Source organism: Rhinichthys klamathensis, unplaced genomic scaffold (assembly GCF_029890125.1).
Source record: "Rhinichthys klamathensis goyatoka isolate OS25496 unplaced genomic scaffold, OSU_Roscu_1.1 h1tg000003l_1, whole genome shotgun sequence".
Lineage (NCBI taxonomy): Eukaryota > Metazoa > Chordata > Actinopteri > Cypriniformes > Leuciscidae > Rhinichthys > Rhinichthys klamathensis.
Genome location: NW_026606556.1, coordinates 5,678,689 through 5,701,388, shown reverse-complemented (window position 1 = coordinate 5,701,388; position 22,700 = coordinate 5,678,689). Strand labels below are relative to the sequence as shown.

The 22,700-nt window shown below is 38.4% G+C and overlaps 2 protein-coding genes across 7 annotated transcripts in view; one reads left to right on the top strand and one right to left on the bottom strand.

The window, feature by feature from the left end:
* The window catches only part of LOC130084729 (zinc finger protein 184), a 230,809-nt gene that overhangs the window by 126,646 nt on the left and 81,463 nt on the right, over positions 1-22,700 (bottom strand). The window lies entirely within an intron of this gene.
* The window catches only part of LOC130084739 (KH domain-containing RNA-binding protein QKI), a 125,851-nt gene that overhangs the window by 58,268 nt on the left and 44,883 nt on the right, over positions 1-22,700 (top strand). For all 5 annotated transcript variants that reach the window (XM_056250218.1, XM_056250200.1, XM_056250191.1 and 2 more), the window contains exon 3: positions 6,805-6,921. In XM_056250218.1, the coding sequence (XP_056106193.1) occupies positions 6,805-6,921 (117 nt within the window). The remainder of the gene's footprint in view (positions 1-6,804; positions 6,922-22,700) is intronic.

Genomic DNA, 22,700 nt, shown 5'->3' with positions numbered 1-22,700 from the left:
CGGTCCATGAGGGTATTTTCCGGGCAGGCTGATAAGCATATCAAAAACATTAATAACCAATAACGAGTGCATTACCTTTTACTTTTATCTTTGGTAACACTTTATTTTGATTGTCCACTTTAGACATTCTACTAACTGCAAGTATCTTTGCAACTACATGTCAACTTATAACCTAAGCCGAACCCTAACCTAACCCTCTACGTTAACACTTTACTTGAAGTGGTGTGTAATCATGACATGACACATGTTATGAATATGAAGGAAGTTTTATGCATGTTTATGACAACTGTCATTAAGTGTCATTCGCTCAATTATGACATTTTTAATGCAAATATGACATTGTTTGAGATGTCTTTGTTATGACACCTTGACATAAACCAATACATCATAACCTGTCAGTGTCTTTGTCATGACAACTTTATACGTTTTTTTTTTTTTTTTTTTTTTGATGCTTAAGTATTTCTTCACCTGGTGCATCTAATTGCTTAACCTTTGATAATGATTGGTTATTAGAGCAGATGGAGGCAAATTTCATTTATTCTCCCTGTTGTGTTCACAATTTGGATGGACAAATTATATTGCGTAATTTGATTAGCAAATGGACCAATTAGAAATGGTATTCAGAGGAGCCTATCAGTCCTCTTGCATTGTTCAGTAAATAAAACCTTGGTTACTGTGCATGAAATATAAGATCAAATATAATGTATACACAGTATATTTTATATACATTCTGTGCAGTGCATGCACAATAATAAGTAAAGTGATTATTCATGATTCATAATTAATTTTAGATATATTTTGCTGGAGACTCTTCTGGGACTGGCACTGGTAATTTCGTTGCATCTCAAAATTGAATAGGAATAAACTATGAATAGTAAAAAGCAAGGGGCTGATGGGGAGGTCACATTTTTTTTAATGAATGTTCCCTTATGACATTTATTGTGTGAGTTGCGTGGAGTCGTCGACATCCTGTGCAGTGCTAGGATTTCTATTAAAAATATAAAATATAATTTTTTTTTAAAGGTGCAGTTAGTGATTTTAGAAACACTCAGAAACACTGTTGCCTGATCATAACCCTTCTTTTCCCTGTGATTTTCCTTTAAGCTTTTCTCTTTTGTAATGTCTCTCAGCCATCTCTCTTTCTACAGTCTTTCTTCAAATCTCCCTCTTGCTCACTCTCTCTCCTTCCCCATTGAGTGGTACGCCCCCTACTGCTGATTGTCTCTCTCTCTCTCTCTCTCTCTCTCTCTCCTCCCCCATCATGAGTAAACACGCCCCCTACTGCTGATTGGCTCTCTCTCTCTCTCTCTCTCTCTCTCTCTCTCTCCTCCCCCATCATGAGTAAACACGCCCCCTACTGCTGATTGGCTCTCTCTCTCCTCCCCCATCATGAGTGAACACGCTCCCTACTGCTGATTGGCTCTCTCTCTCCTCCTCCATCATGAGTGGACACGCCCCCTACTGCTGATTGTCTCGCTCTCTCTCTCCTCCCCCATCATGAGTGGACACGCCCCTTACTGCTGATTGGCTCTCTCTCTCTTCCCCCATAATGAGTGAACACGCCCCCCATTGCTGATTGTCTCTCTCTCTCTCTCTCTCTCTCCTCCCCCATAATGAGTGAACACGCCCCCTAATGCTGATTGGCTATCTCTCTCTCTCTTCCCCCATAATAAGTGAACACGCCCCCTACTGCTGATTGTCTTTCTCTCTCTCTCTCCTCCCCCATAATCACTAAACACGCCCCCTAATGCTGATTGTCTCTCTCTCTTCCCCCATAATGAGTGGACACGCCCCCCACTGCTGATTGGCTCTCTCTCTCTCTTTCTCCTCCCCCATCATGAGTGAACACGCCCCCTACTGCTGATTGGATCTCTCTCTCTTTCTCCTCCCCCATCATGAGTGGACACGCCCCCCACTGCTGATTGGATCTCTCTCTCTCTCCTCCCCCATAATGAGTGAACACGCCCCCTAATGCTGATTGTCTCTCTCTCTCTCTCTTCCCCCATAATGAGTGAACACGCCCCCTACTGCTGATTGTCTCTCTCTCTCTCTCCTCCCCCATAATGAGTGAACACGCCCCCTAATGCTGATTGGCTCTCTCTCTCTCTCCTCCCCCATCATGAGTGGACACGCCCCCTAATGCTGATTGTCTCTCTCTCTCTCTCCTCCCCCATAATGAGTGAACACGCCCCCTACTGCTGATTGGCTCTCTCTCCTCCCCCATAATGAGTGGACACACCCCCTACTGCTGATTGGCTCTCTCTCTCTTTCTCCTCCCCCATAATGAGTGAACACGCCCCCTGCTGCTGATTGGCTCTCTCTCTCTCCTCCTCCCCCATAATGAGTGAACACGCCCCCTGCTGCTGATTGGCTCTCTCTCTCTCTCTCTCCTCCCCCATAATGAGTGAACACGCCCCCTGCTGCTGATTGGCTCTCTCTCTCTCCTCCTCCCCCATAATGAGTGAACACGCCCCCTGCTGCTGATTGGCTCTCTCTCTCTCTCCTCCCCCATAATGAGTGAACACGCCCCCTACTGCTGATTGGCTCTCTCTCTCTCTCCTCCCGCATCATGAGTGGACACACCCCCTACTGCTGATTGGCTCTCTCTCTCTTTCTCCTCCCCCATAATGAGTGAACACGCCCCCTGCTGCTGATTGGCTCTCTCTCTCTTTCTCCTCCCCCATAATGAGTGAACACGCCCCCTGCTGCTGATTGGATCTCTCTCTCTCTCCTCCCCCATAATGAGTGAACACGCCCCCTGCTGCTGATTGGCTCTCTCTCTCTCTCCTCCCCCATCATGAGTGGACACGCCCCCCACTGCTGATTGACTCTCTCTCCTCCCCCATCATGAGTGGACACGCCCCCTACTGCTGATTGGCTACAAGTGTGTTGTGCTGCTCAGTCCGATTCACTTTCAACAGTGTTTCTCAGATATCACTTACTGCACCTTTAACATTGATGTTGTTTTCAAGGCAGTAGAACGTAAACCAGTAGAGAGAGTGGCGGTATTGTATCGATGCATGTCACTAATGTAGTATGTGCAAACATGAATGAACATTGGGATTGACAGCTTTTTGCTTTTAGACATTAAACACATTTTAATTTAAATATGTACATGTAAAAGGTGCCATATGTAAATTTTAACACGTTTATTAATAACAATAGATGGAGTGACAGCCTTCTCAGATTAGATCCTTGTTTGATGCTGATTTATTTATGTACATGCAGAAACACAGGCACACAACTTTTATTCGAAGGGGGAGCGCACACGCATACAAATGTGATGCACGCCCTGGTGCTTTGTGCCTCCAAGTAAAATTTAATTGCTTCTTTTCATTCATATCCGCAAGGCTCTTGGACAGGGATGAAGGGTGCCAAAAAAAAATAAAAAAAATGCACAAACACATACTCAGTGACTGTGTTTTACCAGTAGTCGATTATGCATGGAGTCAGTCATGTGAAAAGAGCGTAGCGTTGGAATACCAAACACATTGATAAAGCAGACCCCGAAGGCTTATTGATTAGAGCAGGAGGTCTGTAGTGTAAAATGGGATTTTACAGAACGCAAGGCTGCATGCGTTGAGTTTCAGCTCCAAAACAAACCACTGCTGCACGTCACCCTGACTGTATTAGAATGGAGTTCCCTTAAGGAAGAGAAAGAGATGGGAACAGGCAAACCTCCTAAAAAAGGTTTGACTGTACAGTTAGAAGTATGAGGAGATAATTGGGTGTTGTTGTGATGAGGGTAATGAGTTACAAGTAATGTTACATAATCTGAAGTAACAGGTAAAATATTGTGCTCTATATATTTTGAATTTACACAATATTATTACTATAGTTACTATTCTTTAAATAAATAATGAGCTTGCTTAATTTACAGACACATGTAATGCAGAACTTTGGAAAGGTCAGTAAGATTTTTTTAAAGAAATAAATAGTTGTTCAACAATGATACATTCAAATTAATTATTTAATTGATCAAAAGTGATCTATTTCAAACAAATGTTGTTCTTTTGCACTTTCTATAAAGAAAGTTTCATCAAAGAATCTTGAAAAAGACTAAGCAACGCAAATATTTCCAACATTGATTATAAAAAGAAATGTTTCGTTACACTTTATTTCGATGGTCCACTTTAGACATTCGACTACTAATAAGTAACTTGCCATAACAACTAACTCTCATTAGAGTATTAGTAGACTGTTAGGTTAGGGTTAGTTGTGAGAGTTCGGGTTAGTAGAATAATTTGACATGTAGTTGCAAAGTTAGTATAATGTCTGTTGAGGAGCATCACAATAAAGTGTTAGCAGATATTAAACAGACAGTCTACTAATATTCTAATGCAGATGTAGTTGCAGCTTAGTTAGTAGAGTGTCTAAAGTGGACTATCGAAATAAAGTGTTACCAATGTTTCTTGAGCAGCAAATCATCATATTAAAATGATTTCTGAAGGATCATGTGGCACTGAAGAGTAATGATGCTGAAAATTCAGCTTTGATCACAAGAATTACATTTTAAAATGTATTATTTTGATCAAATAAATGCAGCCTTGGTGAGCAGAAGAGACTTATTTCAGAAACATTAAAAAAAATACTGACCCCAAACTTTTGAACGATAGGTGTTCAGAGTAAGTAAGGTATTGTTTGTAACACAAAAACATTTGCCTGCCAGATCTCCTGCCAGGGTTCAGACCGACAGCCTTCAGGTCAGTGCTGATACCTGATCGATTAAGTGAACAATTGACGGCTGTTATCTTGTCAGTGAAGGCCCAGAGGAGGCGCTGGCGTGTGAGCTCTGTGATAACACTTAGCCGGCCGTCTCCAATAAAGTACTTCCCAGGGAATTTCTTTGGCACAGTTCTGCTGAATTACAACTCCTTACTGTCTTTTTAACCATCTTGCATGTTCATGATCACTTTTGGGACTAACCAGGGTCAGAAAATAACCAGGGCTTATATGGCTAAAAATGCCAAAAATGTTATTTTTCTCTCTAATCCACCATTTAGTATGCATTTAATTTAATTTTAGTCTAGTGATATATAGTTATGGGTTTACTGCCTCTGCCTGCAGACATGGAGGTATCACAATTCACTATCTTAAAGGCGAGTGATGTTTAATGTCAATAATTAAACATTACGGTAGAGTCTTATGGTAGGGTTTTTTGATAAAATAAAATAAAAAACACCAAAATCAGCATGGAAAACATTGAATGTAAAGGAAATTGTCTAAGGCCGAATCACAGCCGTGCAGATATAGAGCCATATCACACTCCTACTCGTGTGAAATTGCTATATATATATATATTCAGGTTGACTGGAACACTTTTTCCCAGTCATATCAATGGCAAAAGTAAATGCTATATAAAATATAATATATATATATATATTGTCAATAGATCATGATTTTTTGTACACTTGTCATGTCAAATTAAGCATACACCATTTATCTTGTTTAACACATTCATTTTGTCATCATTTGCTATATCCAGCAAAGTAAACCATTAGATTGATTCTCACAAAATTGTGTTTTCTGCAAGCTTTTTTTTTTCAAGGAAAATGTAGGCGTCTTTCCAAAAAAAAGGACACTTGGAGACTCCAAAAGGACACCAAATAATACAATGAGTCCATATTATTCATAAATTTATGCACACCAAAGCACCCATGAAAAACATTACAGAAAAAAAAGCTTTTCAGAATGTATAGTTTGTGTACAGTGCAACAGCAAAGAGCTTGTTTACGTTTTAGACTAGTCTAGTTGAGACACGGAACAGGAACACACGAACTCACATTTGTGTGAAACTCTTCAGAAACAATCACAGAAAATGACAGAGCTCGTGTTTTAAAGTGAAATAAACACTGGAATCAATCGTTCACTGAAAACGCAGCGTGAGTCTCTATTCTCCCTGCACTCTCGGATGTAATCAGCCGGCTTTACTTTGCATTAGCGCTGTTTTGGACTGATTGTTTGAATAAATTTGCTTACTGGAGCATTGGACTGAACATTTTCACAGCTTAAAATGATCTGATCGCAAACAGAGAAGCGAAATCGGGTTAAAGGGTTAGAATAGAAATTTCCACCAACCAGGGTTACAGGATCTTGCGCAATTGTAGATATAACGTTACGTTAATAACGCAATTTCATGTGCTTCAGTAATTTAGTTGTGTTAAATTATGTGAACGCATTAAGAGTTTTGAGTTAATCGCATGCATTAACAGGTTAATAATAATAATAATAATAAGTAATGCAATACTTTTAAGAAAAGTATTTACAGTAATTTTTTTACAGTAACTTACCCAACACAGAGTACAATACATAAACATTCAAATTACCCTGAGTAAACAGATGTGTGTTCGCGTTTTAAATGTGGATGAGCTCAAATGAGATGCTGACGGAGGGATTTACGGTATCTACGGGCCGAGACATTAAAAGATTGAACGCCCAATGAAGAACTGTTAACAACCATTAATAAACTGTCTCTGGAGGGCAACTAAATATTGTGGTGCGAGACCATTAAGAGCTTAAAAAATGGTAATTGCAATTGTTACGTGTGTGATAAGCAACCATGAGCCAGTGTCGGAGTGATATGTGCCGTGTCTTTATTAGGAATTACATTATTAACAATGCACCAACTTCAGAATATGATGAGTAATGCTCCCGCATAATAATGCTTCAAAATAATCTGTTATTTTACACTGTAGTGTTGTTGATGGAAACAGTGACTTGTCGAATGCCAAAGTATGTATGGGATATGGCTCCATCCGGACACAGATGCAGTGAGTGAGATGTGTGTGTGTTTGTGTGTTGCAGTTTAATTTTGTGGGCCGGATCTTGGGCCCGCGGGGGCTCACGGCCAAGCAGCTGGAGGCCGAGACCGGATGCAAGATCATGGTGAGAGGGAAAGGCTCCATGAGGGACAAAAAGAAGGTACGATCTACAGATACACACACACACACCTATGCAAACATTCACTAACACACACTTGCACACATGTTCATAAAGACAGGGAGTGTCATTTTTCACTTAATACGTATACAGTAACAAAACACTTCCATCTATTAGTTTTTGGTTAATTCATAGTTTATAAACTCTGCATTGCTAATGCATTCATATGCCATGTACAAAAAGTGAGTCATTCATTCATCGTCAGTGTTATTAACAAACTGTTTTTATTTGTATTCCTTTGATAACAACTTGTTGACCATACCTAACTGATGTACAGTATTTTAAACCAGTAGTAAAAGAGTTGATAATGGTTCAGCCTACCTTTATTTGACATTAATAGCTCCTAACATGTTTACAAATATATTAAGCATAAATGTGTATCAATTGGCTTTATACATAAAAATGTATGTTTTCATGAACCATATATGGTTATATCCCTTAACCCTATCCCCAATCCTAAACGTAATTGCGTTTTAAAACGTAATCTCATTGATCACAAATTCAATGAAATCAACCGATAAATTCCATTAATTCAATATTCATGCTGCCTTCAATTTTTAAGTACAATCAACTTGGATGTTTAAGTCATTATATTAAACTGACTTAAAAAATTTGTTTATTGTATTCAATAAACTATTCATATTTTGATGTTGTAAAAACAAGCTATGTAAAAACACGTTATCATAACTTGTTGATCATGTAATTGTTTTTACTTACTAATACTCAGTACTACACTGTTGACACCTTAAAATAAAGTGTAACCTTATATTATATTATTAAAATGTCCTTATTGCAATGGCTTATTGCAATTTCTTACTGATAAAATTACTTCTTGTGGTTAATTTTCCAACAGTAAAAAAAAAAAAGTAGGCTTTTATTTGACTCCTCTTCCATCGCCGATGGTCATCATTCTTAAAATTGTAACCATATAACATTACACTGCCAATTGGCGAGTGTTAATCTTGGACCCCGGAGACAGATATAAACGACGCATGAACAATCACACCAGATGGAGGAATCTGATTGGCTGATGTTTTGCACAATATTTCCACATTATATTGTTCATTTTTAACATGCACTCAAATCCCCTCAGTCAGCAACCGTGGCTCGACGTCTGTCCGCATGACGGACACGCAGCGGTGTGTGTGAGGGGACGAGTTTTGCGCGTACGAACGGTTTGTTCGAGAGTAAACTAGCCCTGTCCAGTCCGCACTGCCCAACTGAGAGACTTCGCAGGGAATAACAAGCCCTCCCCTCGCTCCTGAGAGCCGTGGGCAGGTGTTCAAACATTGTCCTTGGCCTCAGATGAGTGGGGGCCGGATCTTGCGGCCCTGCCAGGGCTCCTCTCCCAGTCAATGTACGACACGCTGGGGCGGAGGGGGTCACGGGACGGGCTGGAAGCAACGGGGTCACATTCACTGTCCATCATTAACACTTGAGCAAACACACATGTTCATTTGAACACAAACACTCAGTTTATTATCGTTGGGATTATTGGCATTTTTGGGAGCAAAGCAGTGCACACAGTACGCCTGAGCTTTTACACAGATGTGCGCGATCACACGCTTGTCCGTCTCACATATGTATCTGATCTGGAGGCACGTTTGTGTTTCCATTAGTTGGGCAGGACCCATATTTGGACAAGTGCTGGAAGCGGATAGTTATCCGAGCCCATCCCGTGTGACCGCGAGGAGGATCGGGAGGAAAATAAAACAAGTGCTTTGTGAAAAGCACAGTTGTCATGTCGATCGCTTCATGCACATCTGGATCGGCTCTGCATCCTGTCAGAGCGCAGCTGGTCGTCCGCGTATCGGATCTCAGCTGTGTGTGTGTGTGTGTGTGGACCGCTGATGGCCCCGTTCTGATAGTACGACCCGTTGGACGTTGACGAGGTCAATTGAAGCTCTTGTGCAAACATTCACATGTGTGTTTAAAGGTTCTGCCGTCTCAAGCTGCTTCAGGAGACAGCGGAAAATCTCATGCCTGTGTCCTTCGTTTCTCATGATCTCTTTACCTCCTACCTTGCATCTGTCACTCACACACATCTTTATTCTAGTGTAAAACTGCACATCAATAGCCTCGATGTTAAAGGGGTCATATAATGCCATTTTTGTACAAGGTAGTATGATTCTTTAGGGTCTAAATTAAAAGTTTGTAATATACTTTAATTACAAATTCTCATTAGTATTGTAAGAAAACACTTATTTTACCTGGTCAAAAACAGCTCTGTTTTCAGCACGCCGTTTCAGTGCATATGACTTTAAATGATAATGAGCTTTGCTCACCCCGCCTCTCTGTTCTGTGCGTCCACCACCGTTTGTAACTCAATAACACAATAACCATAACGCGTTGTTCAGTATAAACGTGGGATTATGAATTATACATGCCATGTACCCTAAGTGTCAGTGTTGAGCATGTTACTTAAAAAAAGTAATTAGTTATAGTTACTAGTTACTTCTCACAAATAGTAACTGAGTTAGTAACTGAGTTACATCATTATAAAAGTAACTAATTACCAGAGAAAGTAACTATTGCGTTACTTAAAAAAAAAAAAAATCAAATAGGCCTATGTCAAATAATTTGGAGGCCCCCAGTATTAAATATGTTAAATTAATGAAATGGACACTTAATAGAGTAGATTAGTGTTCAATGTTTTATAATAATAATTTATTCTATTTTAATGTTGCTGTGGGACAATGTGAGAGACGCCTATTAAATTCAATATATTATTCTAAATATTAGCATTACTATATTAGAACAATAAAACATTATAGATGGTTCACTTAATATCGCACAGACCCCAACTGGCCAACAAATAATTTTAAAAATAAATTATGCTTCTTAAGAAATGTACCAAACATGAATAAATAATAATAAAAAATATAAATACTCTTTGTGCATATTAAAATGATAAAACTGTTACACAACTTCACAACAAGTAGACATACTGTAGCCTGAGTATTTTCTTCCTAACAAAAGTAAACAGTTTAACAAGTGCTCTCTCAATATAATACTGAACAATTTACAAAAAAAAATATATAACACTAAAATATAATATTTTGGGGGTTTATTTTTATAACCTATAGCGAACGTCATCATCAGAGATTATTTAAGCAAAATTCTAGACATGTTTGCCGCACGTGTTTACAACCGGTCAAACAAAGATGTTTTCTGTGAATGGTCCCTGCAGGTTATTTTCGGGTTTATTTTATAACCTAAACCAGGCCCGGATTGGCCATCTGGCAATTCTGGCACATGCCAGAAGGGCCGGTGTGATTTTCTATTGTTTTGGGCCGAGCTGACCACGTTGCTGCACCTTTATCACAAAAAAGTTTTTACGCTCGCATGAGGAGGTTTTTCAGGCAATTCGAAAAAGGAATATTTCGCAAAACTGCAATGGAAACAGTTTTTGCGCATTTACAGTCACCTGAAGACGCGGTGTGTTTGGGGTCCGTGATATACGCAAATAATAGGCTAATAAATATCATCATTATTATAACAGTTATTAGGCTACATATTTAGAAGACGCTTTTATCCAAAAAAAGGAACAAAGCAATTCGTCAAATGTCATTCATAATGGTTAGACAATAATAATACAGGGCTAAGATTATCACAAATAAACACAAGATTTTGACGCATATCCAAGTGTTTGCTGAGCGCGCATGGCACGGAGGCGCGGCCGCGAACACTTGCTTTTTCCTATCAACAAACAACTTAAAATAGGCCTACTCTATAATTTCTGGTCATAAAGAAAATAATAATACATTATTCGCCACTATGATTTTATTTGTGTAAACTCACAATAACAAGAAAACGTTGTGCTTTTGTAAAATAAAATAAAACAATAATGCGCGCTTTCATGATCTCCGTGAACTGGAGCGCGAGAAATGGAAGCTTTAGCGTTAAGTTCTGCCAGGAAGACTCAATTGCTACGTCACTTATTACCTTCTCATCTATCCAATCGTGTCTAATACTTGCGGTATAAAAGACCAGTACTTACACATGTTTGAGTTCGCAGATGCTGACGCTTTCATTCACCTCCATCCTCCCCACCACCACCAGGATGGTCCCTTCCCCTCCATCCTCCCCACCACCACCACCAGGATGGTCCCTTCCTATACCTCACAGGGGGTCGGCTGCGCCCCTGCCTTCGTCTTCAGGCAGGAAATGCAGAGTCCGGACCCTCGGATTGCGAGCTATGGACGGGGCCTACGCCAAAGAACTTTATTGCTTGCTGGGCTATCAATAAATGTATTTATTGTTACAGTATTTATTCTCCCGAGTCTTTCTGGTAGAACTGAAACAAAGTATAGCCTAGGCTAAAGCTTGAAGTGTCCACTTTAAAACGAACAAATTCGAATCGAAAGCTAATACATTCTGATGATGTAATCCTTATGAAAGGTGTATTTCTCTCTAAAGGTGCATTCGCGCGGCGCGCCTCAGCGGAGATGGAAATATATGTTTTTAGCCGACACTGATTTAGAAAACAATAGTTTATTAATAAACAATTAAAATGCCTCGTTATTTTTTCAGACAGATTTATTATCATTAGCCTATAACTCACCTAAATCACCTTGTGGTTCCAGAGACATAAATATGGCTCTTCTCATTCAGCACTGCGGGAAAAATATAATTTCCAGGTTCTAATTTGCCCTTAGAAAACCATTAAAATCTACATTTTTTTCGTATTAAATTGTGAATATTTTAAATGTTTAATAAAGGGGCAAAAAGTCAAAGAAACATCTGAAATTTAGTCGATATATTATTATTTTTGCACAGCATTTGTGTACAGTTCAAATTTTAAAAAAAATTGCTGGTTAACTTTGCATTTTAAATAAAAAAATCACCGTTCATTTTTCGTTTTGCAATACGGGTTAAAAAAGGAAAAACGAATGGACACAAATGTACACTGACCGTTTGGACAGAGTTCTTTATTAAATTCATAAAATAAACAATAATTAGGCTTCAGGAATACTGGATTCTAAACCTCAAAGAAATGCCACAATCAAGACCTCGGGGCAGAAATGAGAGAGAAACACCCAGAAACTCCTTAGCAGTAGGCTATGCGTCTTTCCCTGCCATTAATGCTTGGATAACACACCACGTCTCATTCCATTAATAATAATAGGCTTGTTTGAGATGAGCAAAATCTGCGCAGAACCGATCACCGGTGATCAGCGCGAGATGCATGCCGGTTAGAAATGTGTCCGAGTGCGGTCTGCCTTGCTCTGGTGTCATGCCGACGTATGTCAAAAAACTCTCGCGACTGCAAGGCGCACGTGTCGGATTCTGCAGTCGCGCGCAGTTGCTCTCCACCGACTGCGCTGATCAAAAGCATGATGGGAAACGACTTGCTGACGGCACAGCTTAATGCTCATTGGTTTAAACAACCGTGATGTATTGTTCTCTTTTAAAATGTTTGATTTTAAAACTCTGACATCATGTTTTATGTGTATAAATTATGTGTGGATATTCCCAAACTCTCTGACAGTGCGATCTATGTGATGTAATTTTATTTTTTTAATAAAAACACATGTCTGTATTAAAGAAAAAAATATTGATAAACACGTAGGCCTATTTAAAATGGAATTAAATAAGTACTTTGGGTGTCTTGTTCATTATATTTTCATATAAAAGCAACAAAACTTAAATTACATCCAGTTTATTAGCAACACCATGCACGAGCGTGAATCCCGTGAATCCCGCGATATCCACCTTTGATCTCACAGGTGTCTGATCCACCAACACAGTCTCATGAAAGTGCGTATCTATACCACGAATGTCATTTCTCGTGCCATTTATACGCCAAAAATGGTTTTTGCGTGCATATGCTACGCACTGAAAACCCCTTGGGTAGGTTTAGGGGGGTGGGGAGTGCGTGCGTATTACACGCCATAAAGTGCGTATCATATGCACGCGAAAACTGCGTATCATATAGACGCAAAAAACATTTTTGGCGTATAAATGGCACGAGAAATGACATTCGTGGTATAGAAGCGAGATCTGTCCGGCTTGCCTGCGCTTTTTTCACTCCTCCCCTCACTGCAGCCGCCTACTCTCGCATACATTTCAGGCGAGGCAAGGCGCATCTCAAACAAGCCTAATGTCTAGTGTGGTGGTGGCTGATAGACCCGTTGCCATGATGTTTAAATGACTTATCGCGAGAGAAAAAAAAAGGACGTTGTAATCGCAAACATCAGTTAATGGAAACGCCGTCATTTCGCAATAGTTTTTTATCGACATTTAGAAAAAATCGCAAAAGTTTTGCGCAAATCTGTAATGGAAACGCGCCTAAATTGCTGCCTTGTATGGTGTGTCTCAGTGGGAAAAATGTTCAGATTCTGGGGACGTTTTTTAACGTCATCAATTAGTTGGGCCGGTGAAAACCACAAATGCCAGGGCCGAATTTTGGTCCCAGTCCGGCCCTGACCTAAACAGAACGTTACCTGACGGTAATTTTTTAGATTTTATTTGTATAACCATGTAAATTAATTAACGTTGCAGATATGTGTCATTTATTTATAAACAAACTATATAATGCTCGGACACCCTCGGTCCAGTGTTAATTTTGTCAGCAAATTTTGATTTAGTTTTAGTCTTAGTCTTTTGACTAAAATGCCATTTAGTTTTAGTCATATTTTAGTCATCTGAATTGTTTTAGTTTTAGTCTAGTTTTAGTCGACGAAATACAATAACATTTTAGTCGACTAAATCAGTAGATTTAGTCGACTAAAATATAATGGGTTTAGTTCAATTGTAATGCGTTAATTTAGAATTTCTCTAAAATTTCCAAACCCATTTACTCCCGGAGAAAACATCTATTAACCTATTAATATGAATGATTTTTAAGTTTGAACATGCAATACAGATACAGATTTAACTACTGTTACTTAAAAAATATCTTAAAATGAAATAAAACCACTTTTCCTAAAGTACAACACAGTCTTCTTCACAATGAATGATATATTCATTCCTTATAACTACTTACACATCATTCTTTATTCTTTCAAGCAGACATATTTATTTGTATGAATTAAATATAATTAATCCTTATTAAAGCTATTAACAAACAGTGAATGCTTTTCTCTTTTTCTTTTGTTGCTTGATCAAAATTAAGGACACGGACCGCATTAGGTTTATTGCCACTGTCACTTTAAGACGTCGGATCATGTCCAATGACATGCGGATACAATTGCACTGATGCACATCCGACACACTCACAGTTTAAGACATAACCAGCATAGTTTACATGAATACTCTCCAAAAAGGACATTTAGACATACTGTTGTGTATTTCTCCATTCAGACACGAAAGAGAGCTCAATTCAGTAGCCTACTCGCGCGCTGTAGGTGTATTGTGCATGACTGCACGCTTCGGGTTAGGTGTGTGCGCACAGAAAACCGCACCGAATAGAGCTCTTTTTTTGCATCGTCACTCTTATTCAGATCTATATGTCTGCTCTACTCATTCTCCCAGACGTTCACATTTTTTAACGTTTTATGACCGCGGGGTAGATCACGTTACAGTAGCCTACAAATGTGCGCATCTATCACACACGCTCAGGACATCAGTTCTGACGGATCGCTTCCCAAATCGTCACTATCTAACATTTTCGTCTAGTTTTTATTCGTTGACGAAAATGTCAATAGATTTTCGTCATAGTCTTTGTCATTCAAAACTAGGTTTTATTTAGTTGTCGTCTCGTTTTCGTCTGTGAAAAAATGTCGTTGACGAATAATTTTCGTCGTTATTTTCGTCAACGAAATTAACACTGCCTCGGTCTCTCTTGCGCAACTGTTGAGCGCGCTCTCGGACACATTCGGTCTCTCTCGCGCATTAAGCGCGCTCGCGCCAATCGCTTCGCTTTGGTCCACTCCGACGCCTCATAAACACACACACACACACACACACCAGAGAAAAAAACTTTGCAGGTCCTATGGCGGAGAGAGAGCCTACTCGGATGAAAACCGCTTCAGTGAGTTCAATTATAGTAACGCCACATTTTTTTTGTCAGTAACGGTAACTGCGTTGTAACGGGGGAAACAGTAATTCGTTTGATTACTCGTTACTGAAAAAGATAACGCCGTTAGTAACGCCGTTTATTTATAACGCCGTTATTCCCATCACTGCTAAGTGTAAACCTTAGACGCATTTATTGTGAAGCGTGCAGCTAGCGATTTGCAAAGATTAATATATTAATATAAAGTTTAATAAAACGTTACACTCACTTCAGTTGTTCTAGAGGTTCAGCAGGAACACGAATAGCTGGTACCGATCCTTTTTTCATGAGCAGCTTCTTAGCAAAACCAGCTTTATACTGACCCTCCTCGTTTATAAAGCAGTCTGGTGTGTGAAATGATTCGCGCAAACATGAGAGCATTGACGCTGCTCGTGGGGAATATTCCCTTCGAAAACAAACTCCGCCACTGCGTCTTTAGCGGTTCGGATTTAGGAACATTAAAATGACAGCTGTGTTCGTTATTACACCCAAGAACAGAACACCACAATCGCTTAGACGCCGTTCTGCTCATAGACAGTGCTCCAGCATATCAACAATGAGCGCGCCGGTCCGCGCGGACTATGATTGACAGCTGGCTCACGAGCGAGGGCGGGTCTGTGTTGAAATGCTCCTGTCAATCAACAATCGTGGGAGGGGCGTGCGAGCTTGTGACGTCACACGGTCGAACGGCTTGATTTGAGGCAGGGGAAAACATATAAGGAGATTAAAACAAAAACACTGGATGGATTTTTATCATTTTATGACCCCTTTAACATTGCTTAATGCAGTAACTCGTTGAAAATAATAATTAATTAAGTGTGGTAAATGTTGGTTTCTATATACGTTACGTTCAGTATATATATATATACGTTCGTCAGTACGAAATTAATACTTTTATTCAGCAAGGATGCATTAAATAGACCAAAAGTGACAGTAAAGACTTTAATACTGTTACAAAAGATTTCTATTTCAAGTAAATGCTGTAACGGTTTCTACAAAAATATTATTCTTTCAACACTGATAATAATACGTTTTTCTTGAGCAGCATATTATAATGATTTTTGGAGGATCATGTGACACTGAAGACTGGAGTAATGATGCTGAAAATACAGATTTGATCACAGGAATAAATTACAGTATTCACATAAAAACACTTATTTTCAAATATAATAATATTCAACAATATTACTGTTTTTGCTTCAGAGCCTTGGTGAGCATAAATAGTTTAAAAAAAATATTACTTGATTAAAATATCGTTGTTGATTGCTAGTTTTTTTATATCTAATGCAATGTTACTAGAATAATTATAATGACTACAGACTGACTCTATACAGTAATAGAACACTTTTTGCATTTTAAGAAATTAAAAAAAGGTTTATTTATAAATAAATGGATTGTTATTGTCTGACACTGATCTCAATGTGACCAAAACTCAGAATTAATATATATATATATCATTTATCAATATAAAACACTCATTTTAGCTGCTGTTATTTTACCTTAAGCTGCATTTGTGCGTGAGAATCATGACACGAAGGACGAGGATGTTTGCTTGAGACAGGAATAATCTAATCAGTTGCATGTAATAAGCCAATAATTCACGTGAATCTGCATCCTCCACAGAACGCTGCAGATTTCTCCAGAAACAGAACGCTTGCCATTCATGACAACCTACACATCCGCTGAGTGTTAAACTTCAGTGTGTGATGTGTCTCACTTGTTTGTGTTACTGATGTGATACCTCAAATAAGGCAACTGTCTCTTTTGAGATTCACTAGCCGTGAATTCTAATTACACTATTTTTCCCAGCAACATATTAATTGCAAGTATTTTAGTCCGTTCTAGTTCAAGTATTTCCAGCGCCCAATTTATTTTAGAGAGCTCTCGAGTTCTTATGTTTCCCGTCAAAGCTCAGGATAGTCGCTATAGTGAAGGGTAATTTGCTACTGTATGCATTCTTGTGACATTTTTGTCATTGAATAGCTTTCTCCAGGTATGGCAGAGATATATTTGAATAGTAATTCCACAGGCAGTTCATGTCTATAAGCATCATTATTAATGTTGAGGGGGAGATTTTCTCTCTGACTGCTCCTGTAGTTCACGGACTCACACTTGTTGCAACGGCAGCTTTTAACAGCTTAATCTCATGAGATACCTTGAGCGTTTCCCACTGTTAAAAAAATGTCAAATTGTGGATGGCCTTTAAATATAATTTAGTTAGTCTTTTTTCTGTCTAACCTTCTCCTTGAGCACAAGTTTGATGTAAAGGAAAGAGACAAGTGGCAAAACAGCACTCATTAGCTCTCACCTTCAACTAACTGTCCCACTGTAAAGCAGAGACGACTAAACAAGTTATTAACAGCCTCACACACACACACACACACATACTTGGTATATGTGGTTTATGGGGACTCTCCATAGACATAATCATTTTTATACTGTACAAACTGTATATTCTCTCCCCTTACACTAACCCTACCCTACCCATCACAGAAAATGAGAAAACGAAAATTTTCAAAAAAAAAACCTTAGTGTGATTTATAAGTTTTCCTCATGGCGACCAAAAAATGTCCCCACAAAGACAAGGATTTCGGAGATTGACATCTTTGTGGGGACATTTTCTCCCCATAATGTAGGGTTTACCAGGACCACACACACAAACACGCACACACACACACACACACACACACACACTTACACACACACATTCACAGCTTCCAAGTGGAAATTACTTGTTACAAATAATTTCTTAGCATTTAAAAAGCATTTGATTGTATTTGTCTCATGTCTGAATTTAGAGTACAGTAAACAAAAAAAATACAAAACCGACACAAATCATTTTCATTCTATGGTCAATAACTGAATGAATGACCAATACAAAATTCTGCCAAGTAGAATATTAAATAAAATAAAAATTAAACCCTAAAACCCTAAAGAAATGTAGGCATCACAACATTATGTACAAAAATGAAAAAGGAATTATACTGTATTTAAGTGTTATTATAGTATTGTAGTACTTTTAAAGATTAACTTGAATGATGCCAAACATAATTTAAATGTAAAAAAATAATAATATTATTAAATTATTAACAGATTTAAAAAAATCTCTAATTTCATCCTTCAAAACAAAGCCATGGGATTCAAAGAACAAGTAGTGTACACTAAATGAATAGTAGAAGAGGCCAGGGCTCTGGGACTCAAAGTTACTATGAAGCGTGTTGTCTTGCTGACGCCGCCGTCGTCTTCGTTCTGACCGGGTCTGTCAGAGAGACTCAGCTGCAGTGTTGGACCCGCTGGCAATTACTGTTATTAGTGCTGTCACAATCACTTCATCCTCTCGCAGCATCACTGAACAGACCTGCGCGTGTGTGTGTGTGTGTGTGTGTGTGTGTGTGTGTGTGTGTGTGACAGTGTTTTATATCTGGGTCTCCTTCTCGCATTTTACATGCATATTAAAGTGATTGTTCATGCATAACCATGGTAGTAGTTTAAACAGTTTGGGCCTCATTTATCAATCTACAAAGAAACGAGTGCAAAAATCATCTTACAACAGGGTTCACGTGTGATTCATCGTATGCTGCCAATCCCGTCGTACGAATGATCGTACGAGGATAAATGTGTCGGCTGAAGATAACATCGTCATGTGAATATCACGCCCCTAAAAAAGATGGAGAAACGTAACCAGGCCAAGAAGAGGAGGTAATCTAATCTCATTAAAGAGGGACTGATCTCACTCCAAAAACACCCGTTAACTTTGTAATGGCAACAAATTTAATTAATGTATATGAATATACAATACTGGTAAATAACACTAAAATTATAACCAATATTTTCCCCTCACTCCACAAAAAAATCCACTCCACTTTAACCCTCTGGGGTTGTTCGTTTAACAGTCACACTTGGGGCGTTCGGGTCCAAATGGACCCAAAGGGCAGGCTTCATATATTTTTTTTTTTAATTTTTTTTTTTTTTTTTTACTTGTTTTTTATTAAAAAAAAAACATTTTCTTTTTTTGGTGTTTTGAGATAATTTCAAAAATAAAAATGATTTATAATTAATATTAATGCAATAATTATGACCCGTTTTTCCCCCATTGAATATAATAGATTTTTTTTTTTTTTTTAAGCTGTATTTCATTTTAGAGTCAAGCCTAGGCCTCATGAAAGCAATTTTTGAAATGAGATGGATGCCATCTGGTGGACAAACTGAGCATTTTAAAAATTCAAAACCCATATGCAGGGGGGTCAGTTTGTGTTGAAAAGTGGTGGGGACAAAAGATCAGATGAAAAAAACATAAACAAAAATATTGAATAACGGCGCATCAAAAATGGGCATAGCGTAGGCCAGTCAACAACACGAAAATACTCAGCATAAAACCCTCAACAATGTCGACTGCACATGTAACAGTCTCTGCAACACCAGCTCAACCGAACAGTGCCAAAGCACCATACTACAGGGCTCGACATTAACGCTTGTCCGGGACAAGTGGATTTTTTTGAAGGGACAAGTAAAAGAGAATTTTACTTGCCCAACCGGACAAGCAGCCTCCACAGGCTGCGTGCTCGTTTGTCGCCGGGGGACACCACACACGAGGAGAAATGGGGCCAAAAAAATCCAACATGTTGGATATCCCCGATTAGAGATCTGAGCGGTCCCGGCGCCTTAAGATTGTCGGAAGGGGTAAATCGGGGCTAAAATCGGCCTAATTATTCTGCCGTGTGAACCAGGCTTTACTGATCGGCGCATGCATGTTTTTGTGTCATTTTAAAATCAGTAATAGTTTATTTTGTTTAAGTTACTTTTTTGGACAATGTACATTGTTTCTTTCTGTATCTAAACTGCATTGCATGTTTTATTTTGTGCAAATAAACCTTTAACATTTCTTGGTTCGCTTGATTTTTCAGAACATTTTAACCAAATGCTTTCAAAAAGTGGTGGGGACAAAATCAGCCATTTCAAAAAGTGGTGGGGACATGTCCCCAGCGTCCCCAGTGTAAATGACACCTATGCCCATATGTAATCTGAATTTATTAGTGTGTATGTGTATAAAAGTGTGTGTGTGTGTGGATGTGTCTGTTTTGCACTCTTGATGTTTTATAGATTCACCCCTTCACTGTTGTGTGCTTTTTTTCTGGATCGTGGCTGATTTGTAGATTGTACGCACAAAAAAACTCTGTACTTTTACATTTTTGCCAATTTCCCATTTATTTCTTATGCGGGTCCATTTGGACCCGAAGGTCCTTAGTGTGACTATTTTTTTACAACCACTTAGACTATTCAAATCCTGCACCCAATTTTTTGGGGTGTTCATATAGCCTACCAAGTACCAACAATGTCACCAAATTTCGGACCATTCCGATAAAGCTATGATTTAAAATAATTTTTTATTTAAATGCTTCGGGTCCATTTGGGCCGAACAACCCCAGAGGGTTAAATTTATCGGCAGGCTATTCAGAACAGAAAATAAGTAGCTATTAAATTATAAAATAAAACACAAATTAGGCAATAGTGGCATTTATTATAATAAATACAAACGTCAAGCTAAAACAAATGTATTTAAAGTGAAAGTGAAACGGCATTGTGCTCATGTAGAGGCTAGCTCTCTCATTCAGACACAATCCACATGTATTCGCGATCTAACATTTGGTTGCTGAACTATTATTCATTATGTATAATTCAAGGCTTTGTACCTCACTCGTGTTCCAATATCATCCATGAAAAAGTGTAATTCCTCTAAAATATGTGTTTGGTGGGGCGGTGGGAACGCTGACCAGCGCTGATCATTTCATTTGTTTTATGTTTGGTTGACTGCAGTTTAGTTTAATTAATGATGAACTCGCTGAAATGCCATGTTAGCAACGGTGGAACGGACACTGTATGCTGTGTGTGCGGATTTAAGTCAGATTTAATCAAATAAAGAAATAAAGTAAACAAATACGATGCGCTTAAATACCTGGACCTGACAGCAAACTAGCAGGAAAGCTCTGTTTCTCAGTTCACATGCGAAGAGGATGTTGAAGTCTTAAAGCTCAGCCTGTATGAAACAGCCTGTTTAATTGTAAGAGTCAGAGAGAGGCTGGAAAATGGGCATGAAAAAATAAATTATGACGCAAAACACTTTCCTAACATTAAGTAGACCTCAGGACCGATGATATGATCTCTCTAAACTCAGTCCGGCTACTATCTCTGCACAAGTGGCAGAAAGTACAGAAAAGACGAATGAGGAGGACAGAACTGACAAACTGCTACATAGTTTGACTATATTAATGTTTATTATACACTCTCTCGAGGAAATGTCACGGCTGACACGGCCGAAATATCATTATTGTTCCTGTGAATTCTGTGTTTCTTGAACCTTTTTTAGGAGAATACTATAAGGCTTTTGGCTATCTTAATCTTTCACAAGATTTCATCGCATTTGTAATGATAAATTATTAAAGTTATTGTAAATGTTTGTCCAGTTACATTTAAATATATCATTTGTCACGTTGTATCACATAGCTTTCTTTCATGTTGCATTACAGCAAGCATGATCAATAACACATACTAGTAATTCATAATGCAAGGAAAATGACATATTGCTTTTGCTCCTACTTCCAAATCCAGCATCAGTCAAACATGTGATAATATACAAAGATAAACAAGGCTTTATGGAATCCTCAGAAATGAACCGAAACTCAAGTGTGAGAGTACAACTGTGAACTGAAATGTTGCTCTATGTGTTTGTCTGGCAGAAAATCTGACGAAATATCTCTGACACAGGTTGCGAACCTCTTTTCTTTCGTTCTTTAAATCCCCTAACAAGACGCTTTGATGTAACTAGGCTTTTACACCACCACCAAATCGTCTGGATTTGAGGGCAAAGCCCTCTGTCGCTCTTCTAAATCTATTCCGATCGAGACTGGTGTTTGCTATTCTCTGTGCTGTGCTGGAGTTTTTTAAATGTAGACACTGTACAATCAAGTTTGTCTGTCCTTGAGCAGTTAGCCATGAAGACTTTTAGGTGGGCGATAAGACCAAAAAAAAATTTCATGATAAATGTTTACATATCAGTCGATAATTATCACGATAAATGTCAAATCTTTATTTCTTTCGAGTTTGAAGGCATATTTACACTCCTAAGTGAGAGTTGTAGAAACCAGATGGTTAATTGTGGTGTTAAACTACTCTTTATTGTCAAAACATGACAAACACGACTTCACGTTTTTGAGTTCTTTACATTTTTCCAGTCATTTCTCCTTAATAGAAAAATGTGCTAACGGTTAATATTGTATTTTGATGCGTATCTTCAGCACAGTTTGCAGTGCAGGCTGCAATATTAACAATATTACATGTTTCTTAAAAATGCACATTTGACAGCAGTGAGTTAGGATGCAGATGTAAATGTATGGTCATTAACAAAAACATTAACTGTATCTGTAAAAAACTGTAACAACCTCATTTTTATATGGTGACATTTAAATATTCTGACTGTTTGAGTTTTATTAAAATTAACCATCGCTCTTCCATAGTTGCATACATTAACCACGGTTAAAACCACACGTATAGCACCTCACTACTATGGTAAAATGTATCTATATGGTTTCTATTTGTATGAAAAACAGTAGCCTATTTAGTATCAATGCAAAAATGCTATAGCTTAATCACAATAAAATACTGTGATTATATTCCTTTACTCCTTTAATACATTTAAATACATGTCTGCAATAATAATATACTAAAATTCGATATGGATTTCCCACATTTCTGCCACAATACCATG